Source organism: Podarcis tiliguerta, assembly GCF_965153285.1.
Source record: "Podarcis tiliguerta genome assembly, chromosome: 5".
Lineage (NCBI taxonomy): Eukaryota > Metazoa > Chordata > Lepidosauria > Squamata > Lacertidae > Podarcis > Podarcis tiliguerta.
In genome coordinates, this window is record NC_139538.1 from 49,287,054 (window position 1) to 49,308,467 (window position 21,414).

General features: G+C 40.0%; 1 protein-coding gene across 24 annotated transcripts in view; it reads right to left on the reverse strand.

Moving 5' to 3' along the window:
- Positions 1-21,414, reverse strand: part of ABLIM1 (actin binding LIM protein 1) — a 207,197-nt gene that overhangs the window by 81,862 nt on the left and 103,921 nt on the right. For all 24 annotated transcript variants that reach the window (XM_083441117.1, XM_083441111.1, XM_083441115.1 and 21 more), the window contains 2 exons: positions 11,397-11,580; positions 10,127-10,236 (listed from right to left, as the gene is read on the reverse strand). In XM_083441117.1, coding sequence (XP_083297243.1) covers positions 10,127-10,236; positions 11,397-11,503 — 217 coding nt within the window. In that variant the 5' untranslated portion in view covers positions 11,504-11,580. The remainder of the gene's footprint in view (positions 1-10,126; positions 10,237-11,396; positions 11,581-21,414) is intronic.

The following is a 21,414-nucleotide window of genomic DNA, read 5'->3' on the forward strand; positions in this document are numbered from 1 at the left end:
TAGGTATAGAAAAAGTATACAAAAAGAAAGAATTTCAACAGATATTTCAGGCTGGTAAAAAAAGTAACGGGCTATTAGGCCTAGACCCTACTTCAGAATTTGGGAGTAAAGGCAACCTTGTCCTGATTTTCTGAAATTATCTGAAGCAAGAAAAAAGCTAAGGGAATAAAAGTTGCATCAGGAAGTATGAATGTATCTACCTTCCTTTATGTTACACCCTAGAGTATATTTTCATAAGGTATTGCAAAATTGTGGTCATAAATGTTGGAGCCAAAAAGCTACAAGAAGATTTTCTGCATTGAAAATTGACACAGAAAGTCAATTCAATAAATAAATAAGTGTGTTAAAAATTCACAGATGATTGTGATTCATTCAAATAACCAACTTTTTAGTGCAAAACACTAAAAATCTGGTTCCACTGTGAAAAATAAACTTTTAAAAATATTGCAATTGGCTTTGCCATTAGGACAAGAAATAAAAGAAAAAACAAAGATCCATTTTGATGCTTCAGTATCTCAGCTTCACTATTTGCTTTCGACATCCTTATATCAACACACACCAACTGATGTGAAGCAGCAGTCAATGAACAATGAAAGGGAAACCAGTCGAGACACTGTGGAAAAGGACTAGTTCAATTAGTATAAAAAAAAAAACCTGATCTGTGGGGTTCAAACTATTCATGGAACCTTTTGAGTGTAAATGGCCAGAAAGCCATTGTGCCAATGTGGCTACTGGAACCTCTTGCCCTTATATTGTAATGAAATATCATGTGTTGTCATGTGAGAAGAATTTTTACCCTGGCTACAAGTTTCACAAACCCACAAAAAGCCAATTAGACTTCCAAAAGCCACGATTTTTATTAATTAATTATTCCCTGTACATGTTTTGCATAGCTCCAAAAGCATGCAAAAATACTCTCCAAATCAATGAAGTGGTGTCACTGAATGTTGGACTAGCTTGTTATACTGCAACTCTTAAATTATAATTTCCTTATAGCATCTAGCTGCTGGACAGGATACTGAACTAGAAGAAACACTGATCTAACCAGTGAAATGAACACTGCCATTGTGTCTTACTTGTGAGCTTTCCAGAGATGTTTCACTGGCCAGATCAGTAGACAGAATATCAAGTTCGAAGGACCATCAGTCTGATCCTGGATGACAGTCTTTATATTCAGACAGTACAGGTCAGGTGTCCCCAAATGCTATTGACTCATAGTAAGCACAAGCCCTGAGTTGCATATATTTTGGTTAAAAATGAAAGTGCTCCAGGGTGACTTTAGAATGTCCAAAATATCTCCTATTTGATGCCCAACAGCCAGGAATTTGAACTGGCCATCAAGAAATATGAAAAGGGGCCTGACATGAAGCTGCTCTGTGTTGTTCCAAGAAGCAAATGTATTCAGACTATGGACGGTGAAGAGATTGCTTCTTCCTATCTGCATCACTTGCATAGGTGCTCTGTTCCCTTGGGGTGCCTCAGGGTTTGCTGACTGTATATTTATAGGTATTTTTAATTGTTTAAAAATTGATTGATACATTGATTAAGCAGTTTATACATTCCTTAAAATATAATCATCTTCCTCCGCCAAACTTAGCCACTATAATGGACCCATCCAATGATCTATCATGTACAAATGTGGAAAAAAGAATCCCACAATTCCATTTATCTGTACCTTGTTTTGATAAAGAGAGCTATAGATGAGACCCCATATTATGAAATGCACAATAATGCAGAGCCCATCAGCCAAGTAGCATCAAGAAATAAATCTGTCAAAGAAAATGCTTCAAAGCCAATTTATTTTACTTTTGCTAAGAGCAAAACAAATCCTTGCCAGCAGCTACAGAAGAGCCTTGCCATCAAAAGTGGCATGCATACAACAAAGGGACCCAATTTCCTCAGGGAAATGAGCTTCATCTTCTAAGAGAGTAACGATCAGAAGCAAGTTTTACTTGACGTCCAAAGTAAAAGCTTATTTTTTGAATTGTGAAAAATATCTTGATTTGTGTCTTTCAAATAGTTTACATTTGTGTGTGGGGGGGGGATCCAATTATATGGCAGTATAAACAGAATTATCCCCCCCCCCCCCACTGCTGCAAAAAATCATTTGTGTGTGTGTCTAGTGTATAGTTACTTGCTTGAACAGTATTATCAAGCTTAAAAACAGAAATAGATGGTAGTCTGGGCATTACTGGCTACATCAGAGGTTTTCAAGTTTTCTATTTCCAGAGACCATTTTGCACATCAACTTATCTCCTGAGCATATGCCACAGAAACCATGCATGCTCCAGTGGATTATGGAGCATGTTTTAGGGTGCATGTTCTACAGCTGGTGAGACTTATCATAGTACCTGGTGCACAGCTTGACAATTCCAGAACACAGCTTCATGGCTGCACATTTTAAGGCAAGGCTGGGATAACTGTGGTCCTCCAATTGTTGATGGATTACGGTTTGTACCATTAGCTATGCTGGCGAGAGACTACTAGAGCTACAGCCCACCATCACCAGGAGGACCGCAGCTTCTGCATCACCATGCTAGGGGAGGAGCATAAGGATGAGATTGTCCGCTATTATTATTATCATCACCCTTTATTTTTCTTCATCATTACTGTACGATTCTCTGAAACACCTTTTGACAAGCATTGTTATTAATAGTTTGCTTTACTCCCTTATCAGTACTTCATACAACGACTGCTTATAACTCAAAACAGACAGTTTTTTCGGCCAAACGCACAGCAGCTCTTAAAGGTCTAGTTTTATGTTAGCATATTCAAACCCACATCAATCGGAGGAATTCAACTGCAGGTATCATGCTCCTGGACAGTCATTGTGCCACTGTACTTATACAGAGCAACTAACTGAACAGTGAAGGATAGTATACAGTAAGACAAGAAGTAGGTAGGGCACAGTCCCATCTAGTGGAGTTCTAGGCAATCAATATACATGCCCTTGTACTAACTGAAGAGCTGGCTCACTGATAAGGCGGATGAAGCGCCAGTCACAGCGTGCGCACGCGCACACACACACACACACACACACATACACACACCCTGCTTCACCACCGCAAGAACACTCACCCAGTCTGTGAGAGCAGGGAGCGTTCCAGCATGGTGCATTGCCGCTCCTCTTTCCCATCTTTGGGATGGAGAAGATGTGCTGCAACGCCTTGTAGAACGCTTCCTCCTCCCACTGAGACTGCAAGAAGGGAGGTGTTCTGCGGCTGAGCTTTGCCACTGAGTGGGCAGGGAGGTTTGACAAGGGAGACGTGGTTCCCAAAGCTCCCCCAGCCCAGCCCAGAAGGGTGGCAAGCCTTTGCACTGGCTGCTTCTTAAGAAACCCGCACAAAGCCTCCCTGTTGGATGGGAAGGGAGCTTCGTAAGACATTTCTCCTTAAGGAGAAGCGCTTTCCAAAGCTTTCCCACCCCAGCCTGGAGGAGTGGTGAGGCTTTCCAAGGGATTCACCTTTCTGAGCCTTTGCAAATCCTTGTCGCTGGGCATGTGGGGGTGGGGATTCTACAGGAGCCTTTTCGCCTCAGGCGCCAAAACGTCTTCAGCCACCCCTGACTAACTGTACAAATGTGCAGTTTGGGGCTATATTATAGTCTGAGAGCACAAAAGTCATCTCTATCAACACCCCTCAAAAAACTCCCAGAATTCCCAGTGAACTGTTGCCGAGGCCCATCAGAATGCAACACTTTAAGAAACATGGGACAGAGAGGATAATCTGCTACCTTTGGCCTTCATGCAGCAGTATAGGAATATGAATACCTCACAACAGAAGTTTTTGACAGAAGACAGTGCTGCAGGAGACATATCTAAAAGTGATCCATTGCAGGGATGGCTTTTTTGTGTGAAAACAACTTGGATTTATATTTACCGTTTGTTTCTACATGCCATTTAATATATTAGGATGTGATGTGGAGGATTAGAACAGGCATATTTGAGACTAGAGATATATATCTCATATCATTTCAAAAAGCAGCTGAGGGCAGAGTCAGAAAAAGGGGATAATATTGCTTGGGGATCTAATCTGACTGGTCTGTATTTTGCCAATGCCTGCAATAAAATGCTTTTTATAAAATAAATCTATTTTGACATATCATAACTGACGTTCACCATACACAAATGTCATGCCCTATATAATCACTTTCACTGCAGGCTTTCTAAGCTATGTTCTTACAGTTTACAACACAGTGACACTTTGTTTAAACTCTGTTCTTTCAACTTACATTGACACTAATACACATACATGCAAACTTACACACCCCCAGTTGAAATAAAAAGATTTAAAGTTTCTCTGTGCAGAATCGTAACACAGGAACCTGAGAAACCTGGAAACCATACATTTGCACTGAGAAATAGTGTGGATTATGCAATGGCTACTATGACACAGCAACAAGAAATCTATTTATTTTCAGTACCACAATATTTCCTTAGTATCAACAGATATATAGCATATGGAGGCAAAATTTAAACCCTAGTGAGTGCCTGTGATTGGGCTGCACACAGCAAAACCTGGTATAACACAGCAAAACAACACACACAAACATCGGGAGTGGGGAGAGATCTTACTACAGTTACCATAAATCATGTACACTGTTATTACTATGCAAAACCAGCCCAGAAAATCACCAATAACATACAAAAAATTCACAACATAGCAAGATACAATGGGTGATCTTCATGAGTTTTTCTGTATACAAACTACAGCTTATAGCGTGGTATACTCATCTGAAAATTCATTCATTTTGAATAAATCATGTAAAGCATTAGGCAGGCTACACTCCAAACTTGCAAACCATATTCCATTATATTCTCACTAAAGCACAGTGATATGGCAGCCTTCTACCTCCTCTGCTTCTGAATACCAGTTGCTGGAAACAGCAGAGTGGAGAGTACTATTGTTGCTCAGGTCCTGCTTGTGGTTTTCCCACAGGCTTCTGGTTGAGAACAGAATGCTAGACTAAATGAGTTGTCAGCCTGATCCAGCAGGCCCTTCTTATGTTCTTACACTCTTATAATGTTGTTCCCATGGACCTCTTTACCCATATAAATATACAGCACAGCAGCATGGTGTGTGGGAGGGAGGAATGTAGGTTGCCATTAACACAGTGCCATTTACTGAAATTTAAGATATCTTTTTTACTTCTCCTCTGAGAAAAAATTCATTGTTGTGTATATAGAGAACAATAATCCACTGATGTTTAGTCTCCAAGAGTATGAGATATATCTCACTGGGGACTTGATTAATCCTTTCAGGGACAAAAAACACGCAGCAGGATTTCAAGGTCTGTTTTATCCAGGCCTTGAACAGGGCAATTTACCAGTGGCTCCCTATCATCTTATGAATGCCTTGTTCACTTAATGTACAATAGGTGAACCTGTTTCTCTCTGGCAGATATTTAATAGTATACCTTTTTGGCACATAAACACTTAATGTGGAGAGAACACAAGAGCATTACAAGGACAAGGCAGGGCAGTCTTAAGTATTATAAATCTGAGGGAGATATAGGTTCTTCTGTCTCTCACACACAGTTTTTTAAGGGTGTGTGTGAGAGCAGAGAAATAATTTATATATGGCTGGCAGGCAAAAAAAGAGAATGAGATGGAGCCTGGATATGTCATGACTGGCAAAATTAAACCTGTAGAACCACAATTAGGGTTGCGTTCGTTCCCAGGAGATCTAATAGTAATTGATGCAATTGTTTCAAACTACAAATATAAAGAGCTGATTTCAAAGGATGCTATCAACAAATCTCAGTCTTCAAGAAGATGGAAAATTGTGAGTACATATCGAGTGATAAAACTGGGCCTATTGCCTGATTCTGAGCTGTTAACTTACCCCTGAGCCAATTGTGCAATTTTATAAATGTACTGAGCAATCAAATCCTAGATCTTTAAAGAAAATTCAAGGTGTTAGGCAATAACAACAAATGCACTCTGTAAGTAAATTTAATATGCATTTTAAGCAAGTGTGCTAATGGGGGGGGGGTGGAGAAGAGATAGCTTTCTCTCTACTAATCTTCCCACTTGTAACACGTAGAAACCTCTTAGATCCATGATATTTTGATCCCTCTCAGTGTACAAGAAGATCCAATTTGCTTCCAAAGCAGCTCCTTTTCAAATGCTATTCTATTTCAAATCTTTAGTAGATTTAGGAAATCTTTCATTCTAAACAGTGGAAAACCATGACAATATGACTGAACAATAAAGACCCTAGTTCAGGGGTAGTCAAAATGCTGCGCACCAGAAGATATTGGACTACAACCATGATCCTTGGCCATGCTGGTTGGGGTTGATGGGAGTTGGAGTCCAACAACATCTAGAGGGCACCCTAGTAGCATAATTTTGATGTTCCATGTTTGGGGATCTCTGTTCACAAAGAGAATATGGACACAGGGAGAGGCTATTGTTGTGGTCTGGAAGTGTTGTCAGAATAGGAGTTATAAAACAGAAAGAGGCCTGATAAAAGATCAGGGAGTTGGGAGGACAGCCAGAGTATTAAAGATTTTCACTCTTCATTTCAGGCAAAGAAGAGGCATCATTCCAGTCATAAATTGTTACCAGGTTAAAGTAATATTTTGGAGCTGATCCTTGGAACAGACAATAGAGCTCTGTTTTGCTTGTTTGGTTTTTGCTTTCACTACAAAGACTGGTTTCCATTTCAATTAGTGTGCAAACTGGGACAGTAACCAAGATGACTAAGCTTTGGACTCAGAATGTTCAGTGGTGGCTGGATCTCTTCTCTCTCCATAAACAAAGACATAAAGACAGAGTTCTCATGCTCATGGACAGAAACAATGCAGCATCCTCATTATCAAGGTCTTTTCACAGTCAACAGGAACAAAGAAATCGTGAAAAAACATGCCATTTCTACAGAAGCATGTATGTGTTAGAGGAATTCCAAAGAAGAAGTGTCAAAAAGTCTCTGCAGACAAGTATTCTGCATTTACTACGTGACAAACAGCTTGATTGTATTTCAGAACCCATTGTATAGCATTTATACATTCTCAACAAACTTAACTTCATAAAATTAGAATAGTCTTCATGCTTATAATAGATCTCATAAGATTGAGGGGATGGAGCAGTGAATTGAACCTGTGTACACCTAAATTCCTGAGCAGTACTCTTTCCCAAATTCCTTTCCTCCTCCTCATTTTCATTCAGTATATGCCTCTATGGATTTTTAACCATTTCAGTTATCTTTCAATATAGCAAATTCTGAACTCACATTTTCCTTTGACTTGGTCATACGTGTGTGTGTGTGTGTGTCTGTGTGACGGGGGGGGGGGAGAGGGAGAGAACATCAAGAGCTAAAGTGATTTGAAAAAGAGTGAGCTCCTGGATGGAAATGTTTATTTTTTTCTATAAGCTATTATGTAAATAACATGTTATTATATCTGACGAGTAGAGATCATAGTTCCAAACTATTACAATTCCCTTGGCTCTGGCTTCACAATGAAGTAACTCTGCAGTTACTGTAATCCGTTACCTATAACCTTGGCATTTTCTGTCTAAATGGCATTAAAATTTCAGGTTCCGGACTGCTCTCCGTGGACAGCAGACCTGCTATCTTTGAGGCAAACTGAACAAAGGATCTTCATTTTAGAAGCAATCAACGAAAGGGTGACAAGTCCGCTCACCCTTTCAGTGTTGTGGTGTTGCAGGACAGCAGAGGTTCCACTAAGGCTCCAATGAGGGAATTGTAGCATCGGTGCCCCATCCAGATAGGTGTTGGGGGCTCTCCCCTGCCATTGTGTCATCTCCAGCCTAAGTCCTGCACATTCAAGGTTCCCACTCAAGAGACGACCCTATGTACATAAAGATGTTTCCTCCAGTGTCCTTGCTCTCTATGCAATCATTAATTGCATAGTTGTGAGCACCTGAAAACTGCTCCTGTTTTGTCGCTCCCAGGGCACTCCAAGATCCCCCCTCTCTGCAGAATGTTCCTTAGGTGTACCAATTTGCAGCGCCTCAGAGACCTTTTGAAGGCTTTTGAGCCAATGTTTCTATGTTCCATACTGGACAGTTTTCAAAAGTTGTCACTTTCAGAGTACTGTACTCCCAAGATTCAATGCATTGTCTCTTGTCAGTTTCAGTATTGAATCCTTCCTGTCATAAACCGATGGAAGGAAAGGATTTCCATTCAATAGCTCACTTGCTCCTTTTTTTCATCCATTCCTCTGAATTTGAAATTAATGAATTAGAAACTAATGGGGGTGCATTTATTTTACCTTCAATCTTATTATATCACTGAGTTCTGAATGATAGAGTTGTGTTTATTGAGAGATTTAACACACATAGCCCTTGTATGAAAATATACACTTTCTCTTTCATCACAGCTAAAATATTCAACTACCTATACTTTTAAAAAGGAAAGACAAACACCCAATATTATCACCATAAACATACAACAGAAATTTCACTGGAAGATACAATAATCCTCTTTTATCTAAAATCTACAACTAAGGCAATTGAAAAATTTTATCATCTTTCTTTCTCTACCTATCTCAAATAAGCTTTCTTGCTAATCTACTTAACAGCAAGTAACCAAGTAACAGAGACACATCCTATAAAAGAGATTTACTTCTGAACAGGGCTACATTACAAAACATGACTTCAAAAGGAGAGGGAAGATTGATGAGGCTTGCAGCTTTGGAATGAAGCGGAAGATCTGGAATATTTTGCACTAATTAAAATTCACCTGTCAGAGCAGGAGAGTAGAAACCATCACATGAGAGAAGAGACGTGGAAGACAAATGTTTGCCAGCTACCATTTTTCTGAAGTTTGCTTTTTAAACTCTATTCAACTTCATTTTCCAGCAGAATTAGCATCTGGTGTTCTTAGCAAAACTTGGCATTAACATTATCTTATACTTCCCTTCAACAATGACAACAGATGACCACCAGAATTTTTACCTGTATAGTATAATCTCTCTCTCTCTCTCAACAAATGTACTCACATACGTCTTTGGATGATGGGACTGCTGGTTTACTTTGCCACTATATCTCTTAACATAATCATCACAAAATTGTTTCTTCTTTACAAACTACTGTCAACAATTATTTACAATTTAATTCCTAAGATGACATTAAAAAAAGGTGCAACAGCTGAAATTGTGAAGTTCTTATTTAAAAATTTAGAATCTGATTTTGAGGATCTTTTGGCATTCCTAAACTAGCAAACCAACTAGCCACAACTCATGTATCCACTGCGTATAACACTACAATAGGGTTATTATTTGCCAATTTCGCAACTGTAAAAATCTGAAATTTCATTCAGACCTTGAAAATGCCCCACAGTAGCTACCAAGAGGTGAGAAACGAGTGATCAGTCATCACTGCCAGTAACTGCCAGCAGTACTGAGAGATTTTAAAAACCTCAGGAGGCAATTCAGGATGGCTGAAATGTTTGTACTTAGAAAACAGAAAAGAGCTAATCCTTTCCTGTAACGTTTTACTCTTTTTCCAATCAGTCCAAGTATTAACATGACCAAAATATCAGGAGATACAAGTAATTATTATAAAACACTTGTAGAGAGTGTCTAGTTGATGTACTCCAAAAGCTGAGCGTTACGAGAGGTCATGGCTTTGGGGAAAGGGAAGGGGAAACACATGGTGTACAGCAAATCAGTTTTTAAATATTATATTAGATACAAATTTTCCATCACAATAAGGGAACTGTGAGATCAAATGTTATGTTACCACTCTCTAGACTTCAGGTAATTTTCAGTTTTCTAAAATTCTTTTTATACGTAGCAATTACTTGAAACATTGCAAATTCACTTTCACTTTTTTCTTTTAATGGGAATCGCAGCACTTACATCAACAGGGCAAAACTAGATTGTATATTCTCTGGGGCATCTACTATCAAAAGCACTAGGGACTAGAGTGCATTTTGAGAGAAAAGACATGCCATGGGATCAGTTCAAGAGACTAATTCACAAAATACCTTCTCCATGCATGGTTAAAAATGTAGTGCTCAGATTTCCAGAATGCAGAACTGAGCAGCCCCAGAAACAAATCAGCACTGCTCAGGTTATACAGAACAAATGGTACAAAATAGAGAGCAGGCTATCCAAGAGTTCAATTTTGTAGTTTAGGAAAAGATTACAGAGTACTTACTGCTGGAACTGGAGAGTTCTTTTGGGCTGGATGACATAGGCTGAGCACACATTTGACAGAGACAGTCTCTTCCATTAAAGGTAACCCGGTCTCCTGGTGGGAAAGGACGTCTGGAGAACGAAAGAACAGAAGGATTTTAATTCAAGGTTATCTGTGGAGTTTCATTCTTTCAGTCTCTTTCTCATCTCTCTTCAGCCGCCGCCTTTGGTGCAAATCAATATCTCGCAGGAATGTGGGCCAAAAATGTTCAAAATGCAACACTGGCAAAGCCAGGCACTTGGAGAAAATCCAAAAGACTAAATGCACCTCCACTGGAAGAGAAGCAGATGTTAGATGAGACTGCCTGATAGTTTCGCTTCAAAAAAAAGATATCACAGGAACAGCATGAAGAGGTTGTTCTTTTAAAAGTCTAGCATACATGAAGGTTTTCATTTGGGAAATATGGCCAATGGACTTTCTATGCTCATGCAAAAATCAACCACGTAGCAGTCTTTTGCATTCTGGACATCCAGCTTCTTTTAAATTAGTTAAGATAGCATAGTTGGTTAGAGCATGGTGCTGATAATGCCAAGGTTGCAGGTTCAATCCCCATAAGGGATAGCTGCATATTCCTGCATTGCAGGTAGTTGGACTAGATGATCCTTAGGGTCCTTCCAACTCTATGATTCTAAGTGCTGATCAGATGGCTCATGCTCAGCAACTGATGTGCTCAACCAGCCCCATAGTTTGAGCAATTTCTAATCTTCTCAACAGTCACAGAGTAGTGTAGGCCCCCTGGGAACAGCACTGAACTACAACCTTTCACATAAGAAGGAAAAGCTTACAGCACCAAGTATTCCCAGGCAGCCTTCCAATCAAGTACTAACCAGGAATGATTCTCGCTCAGTTTCCAAGCTCCAATGTACTCAGAATTACATTCACACTTAACCCTTCACAGTATAGTAACTGGAAAATAGCTTTCATGAATTATAATTGACTTCCAACCCAGGAATAGAATGATGATATTGTTGCTGTTATTGTTATTGTATAATAATAATAATAATAATAATAATTTGGTTCTGTTTCACTCAGCTTCAGGGGCAAATAGTGGTGAGGACAAAGAGAGTATTTTCAGCAGGAAAATAGTATTAGGGAGAAGGTTACCCCTCCCCCCACTATTTACCATTTATATAATGTTTTATCATGTATGTAATTTTTAATATGCATCTCTCACTTTGCATTGGTACTGTCTGCAGTCCTGAAGTGGTTTATCTAACATCAGATGACTTACTTGCATACAGTGCAGGCAAAGCAGTTCGGATGATAGGTCTTCCCAAGAGCAGTTACAACTTCTCCTTCCACAAACTCCCCACAGCCATTGCATCGGGTCCCGTACATCCGCTGGTAATCCACAGTACAAAGGTAATCTCCATTCTTAATGAAAAAGCCACCTTGAGCTAAGTCGCACCCGCACACTGTAGAGGAAAAACAGCAACAACAACCAATCAAACAAGAACAACAATCAATAGAACATCAAGGAGTTGAAAAGTGCATTTGTTCATGAGTGGCTGGTGGAACAGAATATTATGAGGGATGTACTGCGATGCCAGCGGCAGCCCACACAGGAAAGAGATATGGCTTTGGAGGCACCACTCAGCCGTGGTGCAAGCAGAGGCTTGGAGTCACCTGTAAATCCCAGTGCCTATCTATAGCAGTGGGGGATTCATGTTATATTATTACATATTATATTATAAGATTAGTTTATAAAAGCAGAAATCATTACAAATTCAAACTGCAACTGTCAGTTCTCCCCCACCCCAATCTTAATTTTGGTGAAGATAAGGCCACAGAAAACTCAGCCTTGCTGTTTGCAAAACCAATTTCCAGCATATCAGAAAGTAGGCCCATTGCTAATTAATTCAGTGGATTTTTAACAATTCAGTTCTTCAGGGATCACCCAGTTAGCTACTATTCATACTGTGTAGAACTTTTAATATACAAACTATTTCATTATCAATATCTCATTCACTCATTAAAATTATTTTTAATGTGAACTCTCACCACTTTACAGAATCAGAGTGAAGCAGAGAACCAGTTAGTCTATGCCCTATCCAGAAATTCAAATCCAAGGCTCCACAATCTATCCATGTCAAATACTAGTCGTCCCTTTTGCAGAATTCCATATTTTACCCTCCCCCTGTTTTACCAAAGTTATCCTACCAAAGTATTGAGTTCTTAACATCTGTCAGCACATTTATATTAACAACTCTGCAATCCAGTGAGGAAGTAGCTACAATTACTCTCCTGATTTGAAAGAGGAACGAGCTGACAGCTAAGGACAAGTCATTGTTTCCTGCTTGTCACCTAACACTATTCCCCTCACTACACTCTATATCCTCTCAGTAGGTAATACAAATTGCTATATCTTGTTGAAAGATGGAGGCATCTGGCTTGCCATGTCTGAAATGAGAATGCTGGACTAGATGAACCTTGTCATGTTTTCTTATGAGCTGGGAGCTTAGCTTCACAAATGAGCTAATGCACTAGTGCTTCTCGTTTCAAGAGATCATCTCTATGAGGCTCTCAGCAGGATGACTTCAGTAGCCTCCTTCACAGTATTTCTTTGTAACTCAAAGCTACTTTACAATGATGACACTGTCATCTCCAGTTACAAGATGCTCTGGAATAAGGCTGGTCTTGTTGGCTTAAAGAATATACACAAAAAACAACCAAGTATATACAGCATACCCCATTATGCTTGACATATTGGGCAACATATTTCCCCACAGATTAGCATATACCATCACCGTTTTATAAAGGGAGTCTGCATACTAACCAATCTGCTACAGAATACTCTGCATCTGAACAACTTATGCAACCTTAATCACTATTTCATGGCCATATTGTAAGCAATAAATAATTTGTTTTTAATAAGCCTATATGTATTATTATTCAAATACAATTCAAAATCAGCATGTACAATGGAGTAATTCCAACCACAGCTTTCCTTCTGATTCTGATATAACTCATCATTATACACCCATGTTGTGGAGTAACACTGAGGGATAAAATATTTTGGGGTAACAAGGAAGACCAGACAGTTTCCCTCACAATCGAATAAACCTGGTGTTGACCTCTATGGACATGAGTGATCTTACATTAAGTAGAAGTGACACAAAAGAAGTGCCATGGTCGGATCACCTCCTGGTGCAACTGGACCCTCCGCGACCCTGCAGGGAGGTGGGACTGATTCAGGTGGTCTGCCCCTGCCACTTAATGGATCCAAATGGTTTCCAAAGAGTGGCAGGGGATGCTTTATCCCATGTTGGTGGCCTTTCAGCTGAATCCTGACAAGACAGAGGTACTGTTTTGGGGGGATGGGGGGCAGACAGGTGTGGGGGACTCCCTGGTCCTGAATGGGGTAACTGTGACCCTGAAGGACCAGGTGCAGAGCCTGGGAGTCATTTTGGACTCACAGCTGTCCATGGAGGTGCAGGTCAATTCTGTGTCCAGGACAGCTATCTACCAGCTCCACCTGGTACGCCGGATGACCCTACCTGCCTGCAGACTGTCTCGCCAGAGTGGTGCATGCTCTGGTTATCTCACACTTGGACTACTGCAATATGCTCTGTGTGGGGCTACTTTTGAAGGTGACCTGGAAACTACAACTAATCCAGAATACGGCAGCTAAACTGGTGTCTGGGAGTGGCTGCCGGGACCATATAACGCCGGTCCTAAAGGATCTTCATTGGCTCCCAGTGTGTTCCTGGGCACAATTCAAAGTGTTGGTGTTGACATTTAAAGCCCTAAATGGCCTTGGGCCAGTATACTTGAAGGAGCGTCTCCTCCCCCATCGTTCAGCCCAGACACTGAGATCCTCCTCTGAGGGTCTTCTGCTTATTCCCTCACTGTGAGAAGTGAGGTTATAGGGAACTAGGAAGATGGCCTTCTCAGTAGTGGCACCCTCCCTGTAGAACACCCTCCCTACTGATGTCAAGAAAATAAACAACTATCTGACCTTTAGAAGACATCTGAAGGCAGCCCCATATCGGGAAGTTTTGAATGTTTGATGTTTTAGTTATATGCTGTGAGCTGCCCAGAGTGGCTGGGGAAACCCAGCCAGATGGGTTGTTGTCGTTGTTGTTGTTAACAGGATCCCAAATCAGTTTTAAATGCTCAGTTTGCCAACATTGCATAATGAAAAATTAGTAATGGTCAAAGGTTTAAACGATTTTACACAGATTTTCCTGTTTCCCAAAATACTCTGCTTAATTATCCAGAAAAACAAACCATGCAAACCCCTTCCCAAAAAGCAATCCAAGTACATAAGGTTTTATTAAAGTCCATGTACCGTATGTGGGAAATATCCCAATACTGCATTAAATGAATAAGGAAAACAAGACTGTTATGGTCATGATATCACAATTAGCAAACCCTTCCAAAATGCAGTATGGTTTGACAAACCAAACCATATAGAACAAAGTAGTACTGGGTATATCATAAGACAAATGCATCTCAGGTCATCACATGGAAACAAAATAATCTGATTATTCATTAATAATTGGGCAATCCTTGGCTCCTTCAGGAGGAAGGCTGGAATATAAATCAAGTAACAAATAAAGAGGCTGTATTCACACTGAGCAGGCACACAGGGCACTTTGGCACAGTCTTGCACACTAGAGTGAGATGTACTCCCTTTCTATTTAAATGATAGTAATTATTTATAAATGTTAAACTGTACATATAAATTAATGTGCGCAAATTTATGAAAAGCTATGACCCCTTTCAGCCTATTTCTGTGTGATACGGTTCTCTTTTTCTTGGGGGAGATGCTTAAGCGGTCACCCTAGCATCCCTAGAAGTCGGGTGGGGGTGCTCACATAATTTGTGTTCACAAATGGCAAAAGAAATTTGGATTGCCTTCTGTTACTCAGGAAAAGTCAGTCTGTCAGAACTGAAACCTCTGATAAGGACTCGTAATTTCTAATGCCTTTACTGCTAATAAAAGCTCACATTGCTAAAAATGGATATGATACTACACTCCCAAATTGATGGAAATATATAGAATGCCTTCTCCTACTTTGGCTTACACATAGCTAGGAACCCACTGTGGAGTGATCACTGCTCCAGGTTATAAAGAGAGTTAGAGTAAGGACAGAAGATGAAAGCAGTCCAAATTTAGAGCCTTCCCAGGGATGGCAAATCCTCATTAAATGCACTTGCGAGTCGCATGTTCTCAGAGAGGGGATTGAAAGGTACAGTCCGAGAACTTTCCCCAGCAGTACGCTGTTATAAATTTGGATACCAAATCCAAATTTATAACAGTGGGCTGGCATAACACACAGATGAATCCGATTTCTTCCTACTCCTTTCTGCAGGCTAGAATTGGATTTTAATAGCCGTGCCCCACATTCAATTCACACAGAGTACAGAGGAGCAATAGCTTTATAATCAGAGCAGAGAAGCAGCAGCAATTTCTAAGTGTGTGTCCCATTTAAGGGACTTTAGGGCTGGCTGGTGTTACTCTCAAAACAATTAGCTTTTCAGCAGTCTTATGCAGTTTGGGAGGTCCTCCCCCACTCTTCCTAAACAGAAAACACTGGTCACTTCCTCCAGCAGAGCTCCCCCCCCCCCCCCGCCCTGCAGAAAAGCTCAGCACTTTCCCCCTCTGGCATTTGAAGCTGTCAGGATTTGTTAATAAGTATGGATGACAACTCAGCCACTTGCACTACAAAACAGTGCATCCATCTTCTTTTCTCTCTCTTGCCTTTTTGGTATCCATCCAAGATAATCAGCACTAATAACTTAGGCCATTTTAAATGTTGTTTCGGTGTTAACTTGGCCATGCATTGTTTACACAATGTAATATATAATGTCTGAAAGCCCAGTCAATTAGCAAATAACTATTAAAAAACTTGTGGGCAGGCTTTGACCATCTGCATGAATGTGTCACAGGGACAGAACACTGAAGTCATGAAATGCGATCCTAGAAGACAGTGGGAAAAGTAATACCGTGGTACCTCTGGTTACAAACTTAATTCGTTCCGGAGGTCTGTTCTTAACCTGAAACTGTTCTTAACCTGAGCTACCACTTTAGCTAATGGGGCCTCCCGCTGCGCCGCCACCGCATGATTTCTGTTCTCATCCTGGGGCAAAGTTCTTAACCCGAGGCACTACTTCCAGGTTAGCGGAGTCTGCAACCCAAAGTGTTAGTAACCCAAGGTGTTTGTAACCCGAGGTACCACTGTGATTCCATGCGTGGTTCCAGTTCTATTAGGTATCTTGCTTATGAAGAACTTGATGTTAATACTTTTTGTAGCAACTCCTAGTAAGAGCAATATGGAACTGAATTGTATACCTGATCAATAACCAACTGAACTGGTTTTCACATTTAGGTAGCATGCAATAGTTTCTAATGGTGCTATGCACACTCCAGGGCACAGCTGTAGAAACAGAGATGGCAATGGCAGCTTGGGTTTCATGGACAAGAAAAATGTGAAGTGTGATAGGAGATCCCACAAGACTTTATTTGATGAAAGAAGCAAAAGATTATATGTGAGCCATATTTGCAATACTTTCTGAACAAAGCATCATTTCAAGTGCAAACTTACACTTCATAAAGGAACATATTCTAATCACAGTTCTCTTTTCTTTTCTTTTTTGCCTATAATAAGGTTGAAAATAACTAAGGTGGTTTGTCAGGTACCTTTTGTGTGTTCACTTCCCTCCCACTTGTCTTAGGATGAGTTTGAATACCATCTTGTCATGATTCATTTGAGGTGATCCTACTTCTGATGATGGAGCACTCATTCACTAGAGTGCTCTTCAAAATCACTCCTGAGATGAAAATCACAACTTAGCCTTGGTGTCTACAGATGCCTGAGTTATGGTAATGCTGCTATGCCTTTGGAATTATCTGCACAGGGGTTGATTTGTGAATACGCATAAGGGTAAGTCTTGTGTGGCATGGCTTGGCATCCCAGAAACAGTTGCAGAAAAAATATATAATATTAGAAGCTGCTCCCAGATGAACCCTCACAAACCCCCACTGCTTGGGATGGGAGGAGGGGAATCCATTTGGGTCACATTATAACCTGAACCTACCAAATTTGCACAGCCTAAAATAGTATATGATCTAAGATGTAACCTTTGAAAATCACCCTTTTCTGAATTTTCCAATGCAGTTCTCCAATCAAAAGAAACGTGGGCAAAAGTTAATATATTATGGGAAAGAATACATAGCAATGGCTATATTTATGAAAATAGCATGCAAAAATGCACATTAGATAAAAGCTGCTTGCAAAAATTTGTACAGTAGGCAAAACTACATACAAAAAAAATTATTAAGAAAAATTCACATTAAGATGCTGACAATATTTGTGAGGACATTTTTAAAAAATGCAAACTGCTGCAATGAAATGACCAAAATGAAACAGCCAAGTTGACAGACCCACCCATCCTTACCCATTGCAGGCATTTTGTAATACAATACCATACCAGATCAACAGGAACCTCATATTATCTTTCATACTGAGAACAAGGAGAGTCCAATGAGAAGACAGCAACCCCATATGACATGAGTAAATGACTGAACAATTTAGTTTTTAACATCTTGCCAACACCAACAGAAGGAACCAACAAGGCAGATAAATCACACACCCCCATCCCAATGCTGCTATAGCAGGTGACTTTTACTCAAGATAGACAAGTTAGATCCAGTAGGGTAAGTACAGCTGCATTTGTCATTCCTGTACAAACATGGGGTTCAGCCAAATTTATTCCACTCTACACAACTGTGCAGTAGCAATCATTATGTCAACACGTATTTCCCACAAGATTTAAAGAAGCTCTTCAGTGCATTTTTAAAACAGGCTATCTCCATCGTATGAGTGGTTGGTGTCAGTTTTCATCTTTTTGACTATCTCAACTGTACCTTTCATGTCAAACAGAAGGAGTCAAGACAGACAAGGGTCTACAATCAATTGTTACAAAAGAAAGCACAGTTCAGTTCATTTAATTAATTTCAATACAATACAGCTTGGAGGGTGGGTGTGTCATTCTACTGCAGTTCCCCCACACCCAGGTCTAACAGTTAATCAAGAGTGAAAGCAGTTACACATCATTCTTGCTTGATGAAGCTAATATCAGTACGTACTCTCTAGGCAGGCATCCAGACTCATTACCAAGAATGTATATCACACTATCAAAAACTATACAAGAATAGGTAGCATGTCTCGCAGGACTTTTCTTCTCCTGAATAGACAAAAGAAATTCCACCATTATATTATTAGAACCGCTTCCCTAGAAAAGACACTGTGAGGCACTTAAGGATAGCTCTGGAAAGCAGCAAAGTCAAACAGTTGAAGGCCCCAGGAACAGGAAAGGGCTTACAACAACAGAAGCAGACTCACTGAATCAAATACTTAAGATGGCAGCCTGAGAGAACTTTTGGAGAAAAACACAGAAAGGGGTCTGTGATCATTCAAGTCTGCCTTCACAAATGAGCACTGGTTAAAGCCCATGAGTTTTGGTCCTGTTCACCTCCTCCTACTTCCTCCTCCTCCAGTATAAGAAAGTCAACAAAGCATTCTTCACCAGACGCTTTGTTTCAGTTCTGGATGGAGAAAGAGAAGAGACAGAGGTGCCTCTTATGGATCAATAGCTGGTTAAATCAGAGCAAGCAGAAGGTAGAAGTAATTCACTGGCCTCAGCAGGGAAGGGTGTGCCAACCTGTTGGGATAACTCTGTCATTTCTCTGCAGTTCTGAACTCCTTGCCTTAATTTTGGGACTTCTTAACCTTGGACCAATTTCTAGCCTCAGTTTTCCTGTCATTTAGCCCAAGAGCTGCTGGGACTCATTACCTGTTGCTGATCCTGTATCTCTTTTCTGCCTGAAGACAGATTTCTTCCTTACTGTCAAAGAAGAGCCCCTGTCATTGTGGGCTGGACAGGAGCCAGGACATAACTAGATGTGTGGTTGCATTCAACCTGACATGCCTACTGATTTTTTTAAATAGCAGCCAGACATGGAAGAGTGATCAGGATTGGGACCATGACGCACAATCCACTTAGGCTTGCAATTCCTCCTGCCCATGATAAGTACCAACCAGTATACCAATCTGCACCTTATTATCTATGGAGAACAAGAGCTGTCTTAAGTATTCAAGTGAATCAAAACATAATAAATAAATAAAATAAACCTATTTGAAATAGAAATGCTGCTGTCAATCTCAAAATTTAATTTGTTTTCCAGAGACCTCAGGTACTTCTGCTGGGAACCAAGGTCCTTTCTGAGTTCACCAAATGCCTCAATTACTATTAAAAAATAATATTATCTACACCTTTGGGGGGAAAACCATGCTGATTCACACTGGAACAAGAAAAGAAGAAAAATAATGTAGAAGGCACCAGATGAAGAGAAAAGAAGCATGGAACCTCAAAATTTTGGTATCTTCAACATAAAGCCTTCATATAAAGTCATTTTACGGTCCTCATATTCTCATATTCCTGATTTGAGACTCTCTTCTTTTTTGAGGCCCTCTGCAATCTAATTGCAGACTGCAGCAAATACAGGTAACTCAGCATCCATCATCCTGCTAATGTTGAATTCACTTGCAGGCCATGACCCTGTAGAATGTGCTAATGTCAGCACATTGCACACAGACCCCTAATTAGGCTATATTTGGTTCAGAGACACAGAAGTAACTAACCTTAACTGTGATATTCTCACCGTCTATGACATTAGAAACAAGAAAAGCTAACATTTTAAAGTCTATCACGAGAGTACTTTAGCTACCGTAGGTAAATTTATACACTGAATAACTTTTATTATAACATCTACTTCTGTACAGGAAAAAATATTAAAGTCGCACATAAGATTGTCACACGTCTGTTTTTCTACATATGCTTAGTTCTTGCCTCCCAGTGCTTCTCAGCTGCAGTTATGGTCAGACACAGCAAATCCAAAGAAGATTTCATGCCTCTTCCTACACAGAACTGTTTTCCATGTTGGAAGCAGTTCAATATGAAGCACCTCTTTGCTTGACTGGTTTGTAACTGAGCTCTTATACAAGGGACAATTGCACATTCTTCACAAATGTGTGTAACTGAGTCCTGTTGCTGTGCTTTGTTTTTAAAGGAGAAGCTACCTTGGGAGGGAAGAACGTAGAGCAGAGTAACAGAAGAAATAGAAATCCTATCTGCTGTTTCTCTATTTGAAATCACCCTATGTGTTTTTTTTTCTTGCTGGGTTTCTTTCTTTTTTAAGTGTTTGCTAGCAATTTCCTTCACACCAACCACATTGCCAGTAGTCAACACAACATTATGCCACAAATAAGGAATGGTTGTGAATTTTGGAAGCTGAGGGAAACAAATGCCCATAATTGAGAATAGGCACACTAATTATGAGTCAAACCAAATTCCTAGATCCCTACTGCTGGTTTTTTTTCACAAAAGGTAAGGAAAAAATGGCAGGAGGGAAGGGGGGAGGTGGTGGAACGTTCGCAAATAGGCTCAGCCTTTCCGAGTGTTGAGAGACTTCTCAGTAAAAGGTTAGAAAAACGGGGCCTTTCCAAATCATAACTGGTATCGTTCACCCATTTCTAACACGTAAAACATTTTACAAATATCACATGAAAAACTGGCTGTCTACATCTGCCCTCATTGGGAGCAGATTCAGAATGGTTAAATTAATGTAACTATGTGAAAGTGGCCTAAGAAACTACACTATGGTGAATAAGGCCACACATCAAGCACATTGCAGATACTGTTTCACATTAGACCATTAGACAAATGGGTCTTTATATTACATACCATCATTGTTTTTTTAATTGTTGATACCTAATTACTACCTTCTGGCTTCATTGCCTTCATTCATCACTCAAAATTAGAGTAATTCTATTGAGAGAAAGATCACAAGCGAGGTCAGAGTCAGGTTGTAATCTTGCTGCCAGTCTGATCCTAATTTAGATCACCTTTTCATCTTAGCCTTTTAGTCATAATACCACCAACTGGGATTCTCTAGTTTACTCCCACTTGTGCATTTGAATGCTGTGTACAATCTGCCTACTTGCCAACATGACAAGCAGGAGCTGATATTAATGTGGATTGTCTTCTGAGTTTGTGACATATAAATTGCCCCTTTTACAAGTACAGACAAGCCTAGATATCTGTAGAACACTCTGAAATATTGGAGCAGTAATGTTTTACCATTGTTTATCCAAATCAGGTGCTATAATAAAGAATCTCTTGCATTTTAATGACTGAATTGGTCAAGTGGTCTATGGAAGCCAGAAATATTTGCCTCCCTA